The following is a 20,682-nucleotide window of genomic DNA, read 5'->3' as shown; positions in this document are numbered from 1 at the left end:
ATAATGAATGGGAGTTGCTTCACATTCTTGCTAACATTTCATGTCAGTGTTTTGGATTTTAGTTATTTTAGGTGTGAAGTAGTAGCTCATCACTTTAATTTGCAATTCCCTAATAATATATGGTATAGAAGTGTGACTGTACTTTTATTTCTTTTTCTTTGCACTGGCAAGGACCTCCAGGCTGTATTGACTAGAAGAGATGAGTAGTTGGTTCTCTTTAGATATCCTTTATCAAATTAAGGAAATTCTCTGTTTTTCCTAGTTTACTAAGACATTTTGTTGTGAGTGGATGTTGACTTTATCAAACACATTTTCTGCACTTATTATCTAGGTGTGACAACCTGCTTGGGGTTTGTAGGGTGCCTTAAATTCATTGCTTGATATCTGTTGTTGATTTGGAAAATTTCTCAGCCATTATCTTCAAAAGTAGTTTCTTCTCCATTCTCTTTATCTTCTTTCTTTCTGAAAATCTGATTACATGTATGTTAGATCTTTTGACTAAATCCTTTTTGTCTCTCACTCTGCCTTACATATTTTCCATTCTTTGGCCTCTATCGACTTTATTCTGGGTATTTTCTTCTAACCTGTCTTCAAAATCTATTATTATCTCTTTGTTTCTAATGTGCTATTATTAAAACCCATCCATTAAGTTCTTAGTTTTTTAGTTCTAGAATTTCTTTTTTTCCCCACATAATTATCATGGTATTTTAAAAGTCTGTGGCTATTAATTACAATATCTTAGCCCCTATGGACTATCTCTTTCTCCTTTCTCTCCCCCACAGTGTTCTCTTGCTTCCTCATATGCCTGGTTACTTAATTGTTTTTTTTTAATTAATTAATTAATTTATTTTATTGGCTGTTTTGGGTCTTTTTTGCTGTGTGTGGGCTTTCTTTAGTTGTGGTGAGTGGGGGCTACTGTTCATTGTGGTGCGCAGGCTCATTGCCATGGCTTCTCTTGTTGTGGAACATGGGCTCTAGGCACATGGGCTTCAGTAGTTGCAGCACATGGGCTCAACAGTTGTGGCTCACAGGCTCTAAAGCGCAGGCTCAGTAGTCGTGGCGCACGGACTTACTTGCTCCGCAGCATGTGGGATCTTCCTGGAGCGGGGATCAAACCCATGTCCCCTGCATTGGTAAGCGGATTCTTAACCACTGTGCCACCTAGGAAGCCATACTTAATTGGTTTTTTTAAAAAAATTGTAAACCACTTTATTGAAGTATGATTATTGCCATACAGATAGCTGTGCGTATTTAATGCATATGACTTGATGAGTTTGGTGAACCTGGCTCCTTGTTTGTATGTATGGATATATTTATATGAACTAGACATTGTATTTGTGAAATTGTGTGTAGAAATTAAAGAGAGCCTTAACATATCTTGCTTTGGATAGGATTTATGTATGTTTCTTCCATCCTTCTAGACACCAGGATTATCTCAATCCAGTTTAATGATTGAGATGACTCAAAGCTGAGTTGGAATTTCTATAAGAGCCCATCCTTTTAGTTTATCCTTACTCCTAGGATAGAGCCATTTGGAGTCTTAACCCAATGTGAGGAGGATTGCCCTTGGTCCTCCTACCTTAGGAAGCCCTGATACCTACTCTGTGCCCTGCTAGCCTCGTAAGGGCCTACTGTCTATCCGAGGGCCTGGCTGTCAAGTATTGTTTGAATGAACAAATGAACTTACCGCCTGGCAGGCATTGTTGCTACTTGCTGGCATTTGTCTAATCTGGAACAAATTTTAGAATCACAATTTCTAAATTTAAGAAGGGTTTGAAATTTAATAATATTACTTTAAATACTCCATATTTAAGTGGTATAACACTTGACTATTCAAAATACTTGTTATAAGTAATCTACAGTTGACTTCTTTTTTTGGAACTCATGTCATCCATCTTCATTTTATTGATCCTTTCTACTATTAAAATGTAATTCATTCTTAAATGTCTCCATTTCCTGTTTTTTTTTTTAGTATATATATATTTTATGATTAGGAGGGACAACCCTCTACTTTTTTAAAAAATTAATTAATTAATTAATTTGTTGGCTGCTATTGGGTGTTTGTTGCTGTGCATGGGCTTTCTCTAGCTGCAGGGAGCAAGAGCTACTCTTCGTTGCGGTGCACAGGTTTCTCATTGCGGTGGCTTCTCTTGTTGTGGAGCACAGGCTCTAGGCATGTGGGCTTCAATAGTTGTGGCACTTGGGCTCAGTCGTTGTGGCTCATGGGCTCTAGAGCTCAGGCTCAGCAGTTGTGGCGCACTGGGCTTAGTTGCTCTGAGGCATAAGGGCTCTTCCCAAACCAGGGCTTGAACCCAGGTCCCCTGCATTGGCAGGCGGATTCTTAACTACTGCGTCACCAGGGAATTCCCCATTTCCTATTTTTTAAAAAATCTCATTTATTTAGCAAGGATTTTTTTTTTAAACATCTGCTATATGAAAGGAAACCCTCCTAGGTGTTGGGGTTATAAATGTAATCTAGTTCCTGCTTAGGGAAGTAGTGATGCTGTGAGATAATGGCTATATGGAAGATGTCCATGTGGTGTTGGGTCTGGCACATCCAGGAAATACTAGTCTTGAAGGACAAATAAGAGTTGGAGAGGTGATCAAGTAGGATTTGGGGAATTGTTTTCCAGTAAGTTCCTGATATCCTTACAAGTATGTCAATTTCTCTATTAGCTAGTTTAAAGAGGTTTTGATTATTTTGTTTCCTTTGGCAGATTTTTTTCTGTGGCATGTCAAGTAAGTACTATTTTAGTCTTTGAAGGCCATGAGGATTCTGTCACAACTAGTCTGCCGTTGTAGCATGAAAGTAGCCATAAATATTACATAAATAAATGAGCATGGCTGTGTTCCAGTAAAACTTTATTTAAGGCTATGGAAATTTGAATTTTGTAAACTTTTTATGTGTCACAAAGTATTCTTTTTCTTTTTGTTCTTTTAAACATTATAAAATTTAAGAAAATATTCTTACTGTACAGAAACCGGCAACAGGATGGATTTGACCTGTGAGCCATACTTTGCCATTCTGTTTTAGACTTTCTATACCTAGACATATTTATATGTCTAAAAAATAGATACACTTTTTTTTTTTTCATCACAAAAGTAAACTTGGTGTAAAACTAAAGCCTTTTGTATCCTATAGTAATGGCTTAGAACTGTTCAGGGTAAATTCCAGAAATTATTTCTCTATATATATATTAATTTTTATAAAAAATGAGATTATATTGTATTTAGTGATTGGCAGTTAATCATGCACTTAGTAGTTTAGGATTTTTGAACTGATTTTGTGCTTTCGTGTTTTCAAGGTACGAAAGGCAATTGAAGAAGAAAATTGCTGCTTTGGGACTGTTGATACCTGGTTGTTACATAAGCTCACAAAAGGTAGATGATTTGATAGATCTATCTCAGGTAACTGGGATTTGACTGACAGAAATGATTCATCTAAAAAAAGTGGAAGTTTTAAACTGTTTTCCACCCATATGCCAGACATACTGTTTTTTTGGTACCTAGTAACTTCATGTTATAGTAAAGCTAGATTGATTTTAGATTTGTTCTAAGAGGAGGGTGATTTTAAAATTGTGATGAAACCTCAACTATAAGACCAAGAAACAGTCTCAATTTCGAGAACAGTAAGACTTGAGTTCAATACCAAATCTGCCACTTTGCAACTAGACCTATAGTATAGCTGTAGGTAATCAGGTAGCTTCTCTGAGCCACTTTTCTCATCGTTAAACTGGGAATCATGTGCCTGAAAGTGCTTGTGTGAAGTATGAAAGTTCAAAAAGATTAAGTGGGAAATTGCTTTGGAGACTTTGTGCTAGAAATACACATTTTGGAATGAATTTAAGGGCAGACAAAGGTCGAGACTATAAACTAGGGATAGGTGTTGATTTACACTACCTGATAATAAATAGATCATTTCCAATGTAAATTTAGGTTCTGAATTTGCCACGGATTTTTCAAATGCCAGTACAACTGGACTTTTTGACCCATTTGAGGTAAAGTTTTTTCCCTTTCTTTTTGAAACACCAATTTTTATGTAACTTAGCTTGGATTCTGATGACATATTTTTATGCTCAGATGTGTTGGAGCAAGTTCATTGCCTCCCTGCTTTCGATCCCACTCTCTGTCCTGCCTCCCGTGAAGGATACGAGGTAAAAATGAAAATCAGACATAGAAACCAGCAAAATTGTCCCTGAATTCACCTGGCCTTTGTGGGGAAAAGCATTTTTTATTATATGTTAGAGGTGCTCGCTTGTTCATTATGTAACTTTTGGCCTATGCTGAAAACAATTTGCTGAACTTTAGAATTAATATTTCTAGAGCTGTAACTTACTTTTTAATCCATTTTATTTGAAGCCACAATTTTGGATCAGTGGATGAAGAGATATTTGGCGTGCCTATACCAATAGTGGCCTTGGTAAGTAGAAAACTTGAGGGTTTCTCCTTGTATAGTATAAACTAAACAAATGTATATGAACAGTTGGGATTACGTTTAAGAAACACAAAAGGTCCTTGCACAATAACGTTAAAGTATCTTTTTTCTTTTTAACTTAAAGGGCTCCAAATATAATCAAGTGTTCTTCGTTTTCTGGAAAGGGGATCCCTGGGCCAGTGTTCTATCATGGAAATATTTTACAACCTTTTCTGACTTCTCTATATATAGTTTTTGAGAAAATTGTGTTAAATTTTTAAAAAATGTTGTATTTTGAATAATATGTGGGCTTATATTTAATACTCAGAGACAAAAAACAGTGACGGAGCCAGTGCTTAGTTTATATTTGATATAATGTAACGATAAACTGATAGGGCAATTAAAGAGGAAATATGTTTACATTTTATAAAATCCTTCATCAGCATCTACTTAGCCAGTAAAGAATTTGAGGATAAGTGAGAAATTTGCCATTTCTGGTTTTTGAGGTTTCTTTCTTGATTATAGAAGCTCAGACCTTGCCTCTACTTTCCTGTAACAGCTTTAAAAGGAGGCACAGATCATCTGTACCTACATGGACAGTCACTGCTGTAGGTGGAGGAATCAGATGAGGGAGGGGCATTTAATTTTCAAGTTACAAATTCCTGGAGAGGATCAGTCTTATTCAGCTTGGGGCAGGCTCAGGTTTAAATGAGGGTATGGGTAGAAGACTTATAGATGAGTAAGGAAGTATTCTTTAGATGAGTTTTGGTCCTTAAAATATTGCTGTATGTATATGTATCTACATGTAGTTACATTAACAAAATATTATAGGGGTTCCCTGGTGGTCTAATGGTTAGGATTTGGCACTTTCACTGTCATAGCCCGGGTTCAATCCTTGGAGAGCTGAGATCCCGCAAGTCGTGGGATGTGGCAAAAAAAAAAAAAAAAAAGTTATAATTTTTTTTAACAAAAATGTATGGTTGGGAAATGTATGGTTTTCACCCATATCTGCTTATACACCTATCACTCTTATTAAAAGAGAAAATTGTGTGGCCAGTTATTTTGACTAATGAATGAAAGTGCTTACAAGTGGCAAATGAACAATCTTAGCTGTTTTTTTCTGGACAAATTTTATTCTGACTTTTATTTCTAAGATTATTCTTATGATACTTAACACTGATGAAATCGGTTGACTGCTGAAAATTCCCAAGACACATTAGTTATCCATATAATGTTAGTCCTAGAGAGACTCCTATCATGTAGTTGTGGCTCTCTGTTCTCTCCAGGGAGTTTTCGTTTGTTTTGTTTTGTTTTGCTTTGTGTTTCTTTAAGGAAAAGGAAAAAAGAGGAAAGAAAATGTTGACCATGAGAATACAGCGAGTAAAACAGTGGGATACAGTGAACTGGAACACTGCTAAGGGCCCAAAGTTCTTATATTTGAATGTTTTTGGCAGGTCGCTGACCAGCAATCAGCCATGTTTGGAGAATGCTGCTTCCAGAGAGGAGATGTGAAGTTAACCATGGGAACTGGAACTTTTTTGGATATTAATACTGGAAATAACCCTCAACAGAGTGTTGGAGGTAGGTAGTTAGGCTTTATCCTATTTATTAATAAAATATCACTTCTGTTCACTTATTTAACTTTTTTTAAGATTTTTTTTTTTAGTGTGGGATATTTTTAAAGTCTTTATTGAATTTGTTACAATATTACTTCTGTTTTTTATGTTTTGGTTTTTTGGCCATGAGGCACATGGGATCTTAGCTTGCCAACCAGGGATTGAACCTGCACCCCTTGCACTGGAATGCGAAGTCTCCAGCCTGGACTGCCAGGGAAGTCCCTTATTTAACTTTTGTGACTGTATTTTCTTATTTTATATTAAGGATTTATTCTTCTTAGAAACAGTTAATCCCCATCTCCCTTTTTTTTTTTAAGAACTTTTATTGAGATACAGTTAACAGACAATAAACTGCATATATTTAGAGTGTACAATTTGGTGTCCCAATCTCCCAATTCATCCCCCCCCAACCCTCCCTGCTTTCCCCACTTGGTGTCCATATGTTTGTTCTCTACATCTGTGTCTCTATTTCTACCTTGCAAACCAGTTGATTTGTACCATTTTTCTATAGTCCACATATATGTGTTAATATACAATATTTGTTTTTCTCTTTCTGACTCACTTCACTCTGTATGACAGTCTCTAGGGCCATCCATGTCTCTACAAATGTCCCAGTTTCATTGCTTTTTACAGCTGAGTAATATTCCATTGTATATATGTACCAATCTTTTTTTATCCGTTCGTCTGTTGATGGACGTTTAGGTTGCTTCCATGCCCTGGCTATTGTAAATAGTGCTGCAGTGAACATTGGAGTGCATGTGTCTTTTTGAATTATGGTGTTCTCTGGGTATATGTCCAGCAGTGGGATTGTTGGGTCATATGGTAATTCTATTTTTAGTTTTGCAAGGAACCTCCATACTGTTCTCCATAGGGGCTGTATCAATTTACATTCCCACCAACAGTGCAAGAGCATTCCCTTTTCTCCACACCCTCTCCAGCATTTACTGTTTGTAGCTTTTCTGATGATGCCCATTCTAACCAGTGTGAGGTGATACCTCATTGTTGTTTTGATTTGCATTTCTCTAATAATTAGTGATGTTGAGCAGCTTCTCATGTGCCTCTTGGCCATCCATGTGTCTTCTTTGGAGAAATGCCTATTTAGATCTTCCGCCCATTTTTTGCTTGGGTTGTTTGTTTTTTTGATATTGAGCTGCATGAACTGTTTATATATTTTAGAGATTAATCCTTTGTCTGTTGATACGTTTGCAAATATTTTCTCCCATTCTGAGGGCTGTCTTTTCGTCTTGCTTATAGTTTCCTTTGCTGTGCAGAAGCTTTGACATTTCATTAGGTCCCACTGATTTATTTTTGTTTTTATTTCCATTACTCTAGGGGGTGGATCAAAAAAGATCTCGCTGTGATTTATGTCTAAGAGTGTTCTTCCTATGTTTTCCTCTAGGAGTTTTATAGTGTCTGGCCTTACATTTAGGTCTTTAATCCATTTTGAGTTTATTTTTGTGTATGGTGTTAGGAAGTGTTCTAATTTCATTCTTTTACATGTAGCTGTCCAGTTTCCCCAGCACTACTTATTGAAGAGGCTGCCTTTTCTCCATTGTCTATCCTTGCCTCCTTTGTCATAGATTAGTTGACTGTAGTTTATCTCTGGGCTCTCTATCCTGTTTCATTGATCTATATTTCTGTTTTTGTGCCAGTACCATACTGTCTTGATCACTGTAGCCTTGTAGTATAGCCTGAAGTCAGGAAGCCTGATTTCACCAACTCCATCTTTCCTTCTCAAGATTGCTTTGGCTATTCGGGATCTTTTGTGTTTCCATACAAATCGTAAAATTTCTTGTTCTAGTTCTGTGAAAAATGCCATTGGTAATTTGATCAGGATTGCATTGAATCTGTAAATTGCTTTGGGTAGTACAGTTATTTTCACAATGTTGATTCTTCCAATCCAGGAACATGGTATGTCCCTCCATCTGTTTGTGTTGTCTTTGATTTCTTTCATTAGTGTCTGAGTTTTCTGAGTACAGGTCTTTTACCTCCTTGGTTAGGTTTATTCCTAGGTATTTTATTCTTTTTGTTGCAATGGTGAATGGGATTGTTTCCTTAATTTCTCTTTCTGATCTTTCATTGTTAGTGTATAGGAATGCAAGAGATTTCTGTGTGTTAGTTTTGTATCCTGCAACTTTACTGAATTCATTGATTAGCTCAAGTAGTTTTCTGGTGGCGTCTTTAGGATTTTCTATGTATAATATCATGTCATCTGTGAACAGTGACAGTTTTACTTCTTCTTTTCCAATTTGGATTCCTTTTATTTCTTTTTTTTCTCTGATTGCTGTGGCAAGGACTTTCAAAACTATGTTGAATAGTAGTGGTGAGAGTGGACATCCTTGTCTTGTTCCTGATCTTAGAGGGAATGCTTTCAGTTTTTCACCATTGAGAATGATGTTTGCTGTGGGTTTGTCATACATGGCATTTATTATGTTGAGGTAGATTCCCACTATGCCCGCCTTCTGGAGAGTTTTTATCATAAATGGGTGTTGAATTTTGTCAAAAGCTTTTTCTGCATCTGTTGAGATGATCATGTGGTTTTTATCCTTCAGTTTGTTAATATGGTGTATCACAGTGATTAATTTGCATATATTGAAGAATCCTTGCATTCCAGGGATAAACCCCACTTGATCATGGTGTATGATCCTTTTAATGTGTTATTGGATTCTGTTTGCTAGTATTTTGTTGAGGATTTTTGCATCTAAATTCATCAGTGATATTGGTCTGTAATTTTCTTTTTTTGTAGTATCTTTGTCTGGTTTTGGTATCAGCGTGATGGTGGCCTCATAAAATGAGTTTGTGAGTGTTCCTTCCTCTGCAATTTTTTGGAAGAGTTTGAGAAGGATGGGTGTTAGCTCTTCCCTAAGTGTTTGATAAAATTCACCTGTGTATCTGTCTGGTCCTGGACTTTTGTTTGTTGGGAGGTTTTTAATCACAGTTTCAATTTCATTGCTTGTGATTGTTCTGTTCATGTTTTCTATGTCTTCCTGATTCAGTCTTGGAAGGTTATACCTTTCTAAGAATCTGTCCATTTCATCCAGGTTGTCCATTTTATTGGCATATAGTTGCTTGTAGTAGTCTTTTATGATGCTTTTTATTTCTGTGGTGTCCGTTGTAACTTCTCCTGTTTCATTTCTAATTTTATTGATTTGAGTCCTCTCCTTCTTTTTCTTGATGAGTCTTGCTAGAGGTTTATCAATTTTATTTATCTTCTCAAAGAACCAGCTTTTAGCTTTATTGATTTTTGCTATTGTTTTCTTTGTTTCTATTTCATTTATCTCTGCTCTGATCTTTATGATTTCTCTCCGTCTACTAACTTTGGGTTTTGTTTGCTCTTCTTTCTCTAGTTTGTTTAGGTGTAAGGTTAGATTCTTTATTTGGGATTTTTCTTGTTTCTTGAGGTAGGATTGTATTGCTATAAACTTCCCTCTTAGAACTAACTGCCTTTGCTGCATCCCATAGGTTTTGGATCATTGTGTTTTCATTGTCATTTGTCTCTAGGTATTTTTTGATTTCCTCTTTGATTTCTTCAGTGATCTCTTGGTTATTTAGTAGTGTATTGTTTAGCCTCCATGTGTTTGTGTTTTTTACAGTTTTTTTCCTGTAATTGATTTCTAATCTCATAGCATTGTGTTCAGAGAATATGCTTGATATGATTTCAGTTTTCTTGAATTTACCAAGGCTTGATTTATGACCCAAAATGTGATCTATCCTGGAGAATGTTCCATGTGCACTTGAGAAGAACGTCTAATTTGCTGTTTTTGGATGTAATGTCCTATAGATATCTATTAAATCCAGCTGATTTATTGTGTCATTTAAAGCTTGTGTTTCCTTATTCATTTGCTGTCTGGATGATCTGTCCATTGGTGTAAGTGGGGTGTTAAAGTCCCCCACTATGATTGTGTTACTGTCGATGTCCTCTTTCATAGTTGTCAGCATTTGCCTTATGTATTGAGGTGCTCCTATATTGGGTGCATATATATTTATAATTGTTATCTCTTCTTCTTGGATTGATCCCTTCATCTTTATGTAGTGTACTTTCTTGTCTCTTGTAACATTTTTTATTTTAAAGTCTGTTTTATCTGATATGAGTATTGCTACTCCAGCTTTCTTTTGATTTACATTTCCATGGAATATCTTTTACCATCCCCTCACTTTCAGTCTGTATGTGTCCCTAGGTCTGAAGTGGGTCTCTTGTAGACAGCATATATATGGGTCTTGCTTCTGTATCCATTCAGCCAGTCTGTGTCTTTTGGTTGGTGCATTTAGTCCATTTACATTCAAGGTAATTATCGATATGTATGTTCCTAGTACCATTTTCTTAGTTGTTTTGTTTATGTTTTTGTAGGTCCTTTTCTTCTCTTATGTTTCCCACTTAGAGAAGTTCCTTGAGCATTTGTTGTAGGGCTGGTTTGGTGGTGCTGAATTCTCTTAGCTGTTGCTTGTCTGTAAAGCTTTTGATTTCTCCATTGAATCTGAATGAGATCCTTGCTGGGTAGAGTGTTCCTGGTTGTAAGTTCTTCCCTTTCATCACTTGAAATATATTGTGCCACTCCCTTCTGGCTTGCAGAGTTTCTGCTGAGAAATCAGCTGTTACCCTTATGAGAGTTCCCTTGTATGTTATTTGTCGTGTTTCCCTTGTTGCTTTTAATAACTTTTCTCTGTCTTTAATTTTTGTCAATTTGACTACTCTATGTCTTGGCATGTTTCTCCTTGGGTTTATCCTGCCTGGGACTCTCTGCACTTCCTGGGCTTGGGTAGCTATTTCCTTTCCCATGTTAGGGAAGTTTTCAACTATAATCTCTTCCAATATTTTCTCGGGTCCTTTCTCTCTCTCTTCTCCTTCTGGGGCCCCTATAATGTGAATGTTGGTGCATTTAACATTGTCCCAGAGGTATCTTAGACTGTCTTCAGTTCTTTTCATTCTTTTTTCTTTATTCTTTTCTGCATCAATGATTATCACCATTTTGTTTTCCAGGTCACTTATTCGTCCTTCTGCCTCAGTTAATCTGCTATTGGTTCCTTCTAGTGTATTTTTCATTTCAGTTATTGTGTTGCATATCTCTGTTTGTTTGTTCTTTAATTCTTCTAGGTCTTTGGTAAACTTTTCTTGCAACTTTTCAATCTTTGCATCCAGTCTTTTTTCAAAGTCCTGGATCATCTTCACTATCATTATTCTGAATTCTTTTTCTGTAAGGGTGCCTATCTCCTCTTCATTTAGTTGTTTTTCTGGGGTTTTAGCTTGTCCCTTCATCTGGTACAAAGTCTTTTGCCTTTTCATTTTCTCTATCTTTCTGTGGCTGTTGTTTTCAGTTCCACGAGACGAAATACTGCTGATACTGCTTGATACTGCTGTCCGCTCTCTTGTGGAGGAAGCTGTCTAGGAGGCTTGTGGGTGCTTCCTGATGTGAGGGACTGATGGTGGGTAGGACTGGGTGGGCAGAGCTCAGTAAGACTTTAATCTGCTTGTCTGCCAATGGGTGGGGCTGTGTTCCCACCTTGTTGGTTGTTTGGCCTGAGGCTACCCAGCACTGGAGCTTACAGGCTCTTTGGTGGGGCTAATGGTGGACTCTGGGAGGGCTCATGCCAATGAGCACTTCCCAGAACCCCTGCCACCAGTGCCCCTGTCTCCTTGGTGAGCCACAGCTGCCCCCCACCTCTGCAGGCAACCCCCCTACACCAGCAGGTAGGTCTGGTTCAGTCTCCTATGGGGTCACTGCTCCTTCCCCCTGGGTCCTGGTGAGCACACTTTTTTGTGTGTCCTCCAAGAGTGGAGTCTCTGTTTCCCCCAGTCCTGTGGAGGTCCTGCAATCAAATCCCGCTGGCTTTCAAAGTCTGATTCTCTGGGGATTCCCCCTCCTGTTGCTGGACTCCCAGATTGGGAAGCCTGGTGTGGAGCTCAGAACCCTCACTTTAGTGAGTGGATTTCTGCGGTATAACTGTTCTCCGGCTTGTGAGTCACCCACCTGGCATTTATGGGATTTGATTTTAATGCGATTGCGCCCCTCCTACCATCTCATTGTGGCTTCTCCTTTGTCTCTGGATGTGGGTTGTCTTTTTTGGTGAGTTCCAGTGTCTTTGATTGTTCAGCAGTTAGTTGTAATTCCGGTGCTTTTGCAAGAGGGAGTGAGCGCATATCCTCCTACTCCGCCATCTTGAATGTGTGTCTCTCCCTTTTTTTTAATTAAAAGCACTAAAAATGAGAAAGATTTTGTGGAAATCAGAAAGACTAGGGTATTTTGCTCAGCTTTCCAAATGTTTACCTATAATACTTGTTATATTTGTTGAAAACATCTTTCTAGGTCTCTAAAATTTCTTTTATGTGTTAGAATTTCTTCTTTTCATGAATTTTTTTTTGGGAGGGGTACTTCTCAGCTAGTGATCTCTCCATATTTAGGATTTTAATGACAGTTGCTAAAATTTGTTCTCTCTAGTGGCGGAAATCCTGGAATGCAAAAGCCAAGAAATTGTGTAACTATACCCAGGAGAGATTGAGGCTCTTATTCGGAGCTCTGGTTTCCTAACATGGTTACTAAGAGGTGAATTTTAAGATCTTTCTCTTGCCTTTCCTCCCCCTGAAGTTCTTCCTTTCCCCCTAACTGGGAAAGTGAAAGCTAAAAAAATGATCATTATAAAAATTAAATTAAATGGAAAAAAAAAAACCCAAAACTGGAGAGTGATCATTGTTTCTATTTAGGAACCTTGTTTAGAAACTACAGACAGGGGACTTCCCTGGTGGTCCAGTGGTTAAAACTTTGCCTTCTAATGCTGGGGGTGTTGGTTCGATCCCCGGCTGGGGAGCTAATATCCTACATGCCTCAGGACCAAAAAACGATAACATAAAACAGAAGCAATATTGTAACAAGTTTGATAAAAGACTTTAAAAAAAATTAGAAACTACAGATAAATGTAATACCATGGTAAGTTGTCTAACAAACCTATCTCATAATAACCTTTAATTTCTCAATTAAAATATTGTTTCTGTGTTTCTGGAGACATAGATATGCTGGTAGCTACTAAAAGCTAATATTTATTGTTTGTTTATTCTATGCCAGGTACTGCACTAAGTCCTTTTTATGTATTAACTGAGTTTATTCTCACAGGAGCTCTCTGAGGTAGACCATTTTACAGTCGAGGAAACTGAGGCTAAGAAACTAGAAACTTGTAAGACCACAGCTAGAAAATGAAAAAGGGCTGTGATTTGAACTCAAGCAATCTGACTCCACAGACATGTTGCTAGTTTTTGAGATAATCAAATTGTTCCATTGTAGATGTCTCTGTAATGAATTCAGTATTTATTATGTGACTTATATTGCTGATTTGTTTTTAAGGCTTTTATCCATTAATTGGGTGGAAGATTGGGCAGGAAGTGGTGTGCTTAGCTGAAGGCAATGCAGGAGACACCGGCACTGCCATACAATGGGCTCAACAGTTAGGTGAGTTGTCTTTTTTTTTTCCTTTTTTTTTTTTAATTTATTTATTGGCTACCATTGGGTCTTCGTTGCTGCGCATGGTCTTTCTCTAGTTGTGGAGAGTGGGTGCTACTCTTCATTGTGGTGCGTGGGCTTCTCCTTGCGGTGGCTTCTCTTGCCTAGAGCATGGGCTCTAGGTGTGTGGGCTTCAATAGTTGTGGTCCGTGGGCTCAATAGTTGTGGCTCACAGGCTCTAGAGCACAGGCTCAGTGGTTGTGGCACACAGGCTTAGTTGCTCCACGGCATGTGGGATCTTCCTGGCCCAGGGATCAGACCTGTGTCCCCTGCATTGGCAGGTGGATTCTTAACCACTGCACCACCAGAGAAGCCCCAGGTGAGTCCTCTTTTAAACAGATTTCATAGACCAGACCTAATTCAGGAAAGCCACAGGATCGCAGATCAGTGCAAACGGATAGTTCAAATGAAACACAAAATAAAATGACATGTGTTAAAAGAAAATACAGGATGTTATTTTTATGACATTGGGATGGTACAAGGCTAGGCGTTAAAACCAGATACCATAAAGAAAAAGAATAATAGATGTAAGTATATAAAACATTAGAATGTGTAGGGAGAGATGCAGTAGCAAAGTTAAAAGACAAATTGGTAAGGACAATTTGTAGCATATGTTAGAAAAATTTTAAAAGATGACCGAAAAACTCGATGAAAGACAGAAGAACAGGCATTTATAAATCAAGTGACTATTAAAATCTGCTGTTTAAATTCAATAATCAAAAAAATACACATTAAAAAATAATGTCTCTGTCATTGTCTGAGATTAGTTAGTTTGATGATACTCAGCATTGATGGGGACAGAGAGAGAAAAGTATTCTTGTTTTCCATTGAATTGAATGTTAGTAGGGCCTCTCTGTAGGGCAGTCAGGCAACATGTATCATTTTATAGAGCACAGACCCTTGGCCCTCAGGTGTATTCTTTGTTTCCTAAGAAAATAATCATACAGGTGTGCAAAGACGTGTACATACATGGGTGTTTAATACGGCAATTGGAAATAAGTTCCCATCTAATAATAAGCATTAAGTAAGTAAATGTCAGCACATCCATATAGTGGAACATTGTACAGGTAACACAAACACCGTAGTCACAAACGGTGTAGCTGCATGTCTTATTGACATGCAACACTGGCAGTGATATGTTAAGGAAGGGATGAAGCAGCTGCAGAACAGCCTGTATAAGTATTTTTTGCGTTTTTTAAAAACAGCTTTTGGAGATAAAATTCACTTATTTAAAGTGTACAGTTCACTGTTTTTTAGTATTTTCACAGTGTTGTGCAGCTGTCACAACAATCTAATGTTAGAATGCTTTTGTTCTCCCTGAAAGAACCCCCCCCCCCCACCCATTGACAGTGACTCCCTCTTCTATCCCCCCAGCCCTAAGCTACCGTTAGTCAACTCTATCTCTGTGGATTTGCCTCTTCTGGACATTTCATATGGATGGACTCAAACAATATGTGGTCTTTTGTAACTGGCTTCTTTCACTCAGCATGTAATATTTTCAGGGTTCACCCATGTTGTGGCATGTATCGTTACTTCATTTCTCTGTATTGCTGAATAATTGTCCACTGGATGGATGTACCACAGTTTATGTGTTCATCAGTTGTTGGGCATCTGGGCTGTTTCCACTTCTTGGCTATTGTGAATAATGAAGAGCCTGCATATTATAGAACCATATTTAATGCATACAGTGTGTGGGGTTATATACCAAAGTGTTAACCATAGTTATCTCTGATGATTAAATTACGAGAGGCTCTGGCTTTCTACTTTGTTGAGTTGAGCTAAACTGATTTGTTTAGAGACAAAGATAATTCTGTTGGCAGAAAACGTACACTTTAGGAGGAAAATGCTGATCCTTTTCTTCCTTTCTTCCTTTCTCTCTCTTTCTCTATAAGGCTGCACCTGCATTATAAGCATAAGATTACTTATTAACAACAGTAACAGATTGTTTGTTTGGAAGCTTTATATCACTTACAAATCTATTCTTCCTTAAATAAACTTCTTTTAATTTTTTTGGACATGTATCTTTAGTCAACTCAGAATTATCAGAAATAGAAAATATAGGTTACCTATTTCTTCTCTTTTAGTTATACCTTTTATTAATTTTACTCCTTCCCCCCAAAAATGCAAAGAGAAAGAGGAATAATTTCACATTCCTCATTAAAAAAAAATATTCCCAAGTTTCTGTGACATCATGTGCACATTATCAGTGGGAACCATTTCCACTGCTTGGCTGGGCTGAGGTTCATCCACTGTGATCCTCAAATGATGAAAACTCTTTTCTGGAAGATGGAGCTAAATGGCCATGGCCTAGAAAACTGGTGTGATTTCCAGTGGAGGCATAATCCCCTCCCGAAGGCCAATCCCATCTCTGGCGGGAAACAGGACCATTGGTCTGGCTGGAGGGAGAGAGAATTCAGAGTTGAATTATTTACTTTAAAATTTCAATCATTGGGACAGCTAAACATTACTAGGATACATTTGTCTGAAGTGTATACAAAAAGTTGACCTTTATTTGAATATATCTCTTTCTGTTCTGAGAATTCACTTTAACGAGTATATCAAAAAAATAACCAAGTTATAATGAGAAGAAACAGTGTGTAAGAGCCTGAGTAACCCTGTCATTTCCTTGAAGATGTGTATTCTGAGCCTTTATGTCTTTGTGTGACATGCTGGGTTTGTTCCACTCTGAATGATGGGTTCCTTCTCCCCCTTTACTGGGTTGAACACCTCAGAATCTGGTGTAAAAGCTCTTTTAAGCCAGTTTCATCTTGATTTTTAGATTTATTTTCTTAATCTTTTTCACGCAGGCCAGTTCTCTTTCTATTTTCCCCCTTAACCTCCTGTGTTAACTGCGTCATTTGAGTCCCTACGGGAGCATCTCTTTTTCCTTTTAATCTGTTCCATCTCTGCTACCCATCACTCTTTGTTCTATTTTGCTACTCAGTCTTAGAAATATTTTTTTGCCTTCGAACTTTTATTCCATTAACAAGTAATTAAGTGCTAACTATGAACTTGGAACTGTACATGCTTGGAGACACTAGTAAATGACAGACGCTCCGTTTTAGTCTAGCAGGAAAGATGTATATTAAATGAATAATTGAAAAAGAAATTAGTATTAAGTACCAGGAAGGAGAAGTAGACGTAGAATCAGTGATTTCTTTCTGAGGGGAGGGCTTTGTCTGGTCTGGAGAATCAGGAGGCTTCTTTAAAGAAATCATGTTTCAGCTAGGCCTGAAGGAAGAACAAGAGTGCTTGGACAGATGGGGGAGGCAGTTGGTCAAGGAGCAGCCCAAGCAGAGAGGACCAGTGAAGAAGGCCCTGAGCAGGGAGAAGCATAGCCTATTTAAGGACCTGAGAGAATGCCGTATTTCTTTCCTACAACTGAGACAGTTCTCATCTCTGTTGTCCTCCAGTAAGGTGGGTCAGGGGACATCTTTCCGCTAGCAATACCACTTTTAATTGCTGCATATCACATCTGCCCGCTCCAGGCAATCCCCATCAGACTCCCAGTATACATTTAAATTTACCCAGGACTCTTGTTTACTAGAAGTAAAGGAAACTGATTTCTTCTCTCTGGGTATCTTCCCATGAGAGATAACAGCCTCTCTCATTAGAGGTGATGAGATAAACATTCTCTCATCTAGGAACTAATTAGGTGGCAGTGAATAGTTACATGGTATTGTTAGTGAGTAGGGTCTTTGTTCACGGTTTTGCGTCCCTCTTGCGTCCTGCTGGGATGACACACAGTGAGATGAATATGGCTGCAGCTGGAGTGGAGCCCAGCCATGGATGAAGCCTTGAGTTGTCAAGGAGACTGTGCAGCCCCAGGGTCTGTAGAGGGCACCAACTGAGTGTTATTGGTGAAAATACTGGAGGCTGGTGAGGACCCTGTAGGTGTTTTCTATGAATGGAGCCTGTTGAGCAGAGAGAAGATCCCCTCAGACGTGGAGAAGAAAGAGCTGGGCCCGCCCATCCCTGGGAGAGCCTGATAGCAGTGGATGTCAGTACTGACTGGTTTGAGTTGCTCTCCTTCCAGGCTGAGGGGACAGGCCTAATCTTTCTCATACTTTGAGAAACCAGAGAGTCAAGGGTGTTCACTCCCTTACCTCTCACTGCCTGCCAACTCTGTAAGTCTGACCTGAAAGCGCACAGAGTATTCAAGAACATACAGCTCCTTGAAGGAGGATGACGAAGTTCAGTAAACCACAACAGGTGGCTCCCACAGAGGCAGATGTCATGGAAGAAACAGAAGATTAAAATAATGACAAAAATGAAACAGTAAATGGATAAAAGAAAATATTGCAGGGCTTCCTAAGTGGCGCAGTGGTTAAAAATCCGCCTGCCAGTGCAGGGGACACGGGTTCGATCCCTGCCCCAGGAAGATCCCAGGTGCTGCGGAGCAGCTAAGCCCGTGCGCCACAGCTATTGAGCCTGCGCTTTAGAGCCTGTGAGCCACAGCTATTGAGCCCATGTGCTGCAACTACTGAAACCCATGCTCCTAGAGCCCGTGCTCCACAACAAGAGAAGCCACGGCAATGAGGAGCCTGCGCACCACAACGAAGAGTAGCCCCCACTCACTGCAACTAAAAGAAAGCCCGTGTGCAGCAACGAAGACCCAACACAGCCAATAAAATAAATTTTAAAAAAAGTTATAAAAAAAACAGAAAGAAAATATTGCAAAGAAATGTTGGGAACACGTAAAGAATTTCAAAGGACAAAAATCGTGGTATATAAATGCAAAGAAATTAATAAAATGTAAAATGGACAGTGCTGAAAACCCAAGTAGGGATCAGGAAGAATTTTAAAACAAAAAGGAAAAAAGTAGAAAGTGAAACTGAAAGGTAAGAGATACAAAGGAAAGATCAGAGGAAAAAATATGTGACTAATCATCTCTTTTCTGGAATATGAAAATGGAATTATGGAAATGGATTTGTGAAAACGTAAAAATTGAAGAGATAATTGAAAATAAACATCCCTGAGCTGAAGAAAGACCTAAGTTTTCAGAGTGAAATGGCTTTATCAAGTTTAAAGAAGTCACAAACTAAGACAGTCATGTGTAGATGCATTGTCTGAATCCTAAGAATAAAGAAAACACTCAAGACAAGAAGAATAGTTTATTTATAAAGAGAAGAGAATTAGACTGGCATGGAAGTTAGTTGTAAAATTTGGAAAGTGGAACAACATCTACACATTACAGAGAAAAAAGAAGAGTGAGCCAATATTCCAGTGTCCGGCTAAGACATCATTCAGATTAAGTGCAAAAGGCACATTTCTTGGCCTTGCAGTATATACTTTCTGAAGAAATTACTCAAAAGGAACTAGAACAAAGATCTCAAAATGGAGAAAGCAAAAGATACAAATAAAGTGTTTTCCAAATAAAGATATATTTTTTCCTGGTAGCAGGCCAGACTTCTCTTTGTTCTATTTTATTTGAGCTGCTCTTATACCAAACTGACTTAAGTTTTCTTACTGTAAGGTAAACACTTTATTTCCATACATTAAGAACATAGTTTTGGATATCCTTTTAAGAGAGTGAAATGATCCTAGCGCCAAAGAGAGCCCCTCATTAAACTGAGCTGAAAGATTTTATGTGTGTGCATGCTTGCTCTACAAAAGAGAGTCATGTTTCTGTTGGGTGTTTCAAAATGGTACACTTTTTTCTTCCCTCCCATAAATGCTTTTAATTCTGTAGTGTGTAATTTATGGGGCAAATTGGCGGTCAAGAATAGACAACAGAGTGCACATCTTTTCTGTTGTTCATTCTTCTTTCTGTTCATTTATGTTTTTATTTCAAGTCTGTGTAAATCCTTTTACACACACACAGACACACAGATACACACACAAAAACCCAAAATCCTTTTCTCCATGCCATGATTAGAAAACCAAGAGTGGAACATCTCAGCCTGTTATGTAATACAGTTAGAAATGAATAGTAAAAACAGTATTTAAATGGTACTTAGCCATGGAAATATGAAATGTCTTTTCTTAAGTAGCATAGGGCCAAGGAAAACATTTGAAACAATTTAATAGTATCCAGAAAATAAAGAAAATGACTATAATTCTGTAAAAATACAAAACAAAACTACTTAGAGGAAAATGATGAATGCTTGTGAATAAGCAAATAAAGAAAATCATTTAAAATTTCTAAGCTGGGACTTTCCTGGTGACACAGTGGTTAAGAACCCACCTGCCAATGCAGGGGACACGGGTTCGATCCCTGGTCTGGGAAGATCCCTCATGCTGTGGAGCAACTAACCCCATGCACCACAACTGCTGAGCCTGCACTCTAGAGCCCATGAGCCACTACTACTGAGCCCATGCACCACAACTGCTGAAGCCCGTGTGCTTGAGGGCCCACATGCCACAACTACTGAGCCCACGTGCTGCAACTGTTGAAGCCCACGCACCTGGAGCCTGTGCTCCACAACAGGAGAAGCCACCGCACTGAGAAGCCCGAGTGCTTCAACAAAGAGTAGCCCCTGCTCGCTGCAACTAGAGAAAGCCCACATGCAGCAATGAAGACCCAATGCAGCCAAAAATAAATAAATAAATATAAAATTTCTAAGCCAAAAATGATAAAGGTATACAGATCATAAAATTGAGAAATAATAGTAAAAGGTAGATTGATTAAACTAAATCTCTTTTGAACATATCTAAGTTACCCTGTGTATGTTTCACTGAGTATATATACGTGTATGGAGAGAGAGAGAGAAAAAAAGAAAATGAGAACTGTTTTAACTTTTTGTTTCGAAATAATTTCAAACTTATAAAAATAGTACAACAATTCTGGTATATCCTTTATCCCAGATTTGCCATGCTTCAACATTTTTCCATAATTGCTCTATCTATCTGTCTATTTATCTATCATCCACCCGTCCATCTATCCATCCAATATGCTATAGGATAGATAAATATCTATATAATTTTCTGAGCTCTTTGATAATAGATTGCATGCATCTTACTCCTTTCCCTGTGGTATTTCACTGTTTTTCCTAAGAGCAAGAATATTCTCTCACATAGCTAAAGTATAGTTATTAACTTCAGCAAATTTAATATTGGTTATAATACTTTCATCAAATGTATAATCTATATTCCAGTTTTGTCAGATGTCCCAATCCTGTCCTTCATGGCAGTTTTTTTCGAATACAGGATCCAGTCCAGGATT

At 38.1% G+C, this 20,682-nt stretch overlaps 1 protein-coding gene across 2 annotated transcripts in view; it reads left to right on the top strand.

The window, feature by feature from the left end:
* GK5 (glycerol kinase 5) overlaps positions 1–20,682 on the top strand; it is an 82,547-nt gene that overhangs the window by 39,802 nt on the left and 22,063 nt on the right. The window contains exons 6-11 of one of the 2 annotated variants that reach the window (XM_057738249.1): positions 3,306–3,381; positions 3,937–3,998; positions 4,081–4,154; positions 4,360–4,420; positions 5,869–5,995; positions 13,362–13,466. In XM_057738249.1, the coding sequence (XP_057594232.1) occupies positions 3,306–3,381; positions 3,937–3,998; positions 4,081–4,154; positions 4,360–4,420; positions 5,869–5,995; positions 13,362–13,466 (505 nt within the window). The remainder of the gene's footprint in view (positions 1–3,305; positions 3,382–3,936; positions 3,999–4,080; positions 4,155–4,359; positions 4,421–5,868; positions 5,996–13,361; positions 13,467–20,682) is intronic. The other variant, XM_057738250.1, reaches the window with a different exon arrangement.

This window comes from Hippopotamus amphibius, chromosome 6 (genome assembly GCF_030028045.1).
Source record: "Hippopotamus amphibius kiboko isolate mHipAmp2 chromosome 6, mHipAmp2.hap2, whole genome shotgun sequence".
NCBI classification, from domain to species: domain Eukaryota; kingdom Metazoa; phylum Chordata; class Mammalia; order Artiodactyla; family Hippopotamidae; genus Hippopotamus; species Hippopotamus amphibius.
The sequence above is the reverse complement of the archived record's forward strand: the minus strand, read 5'-3'. Positions and strand labels throughout refer to the sequence as shown.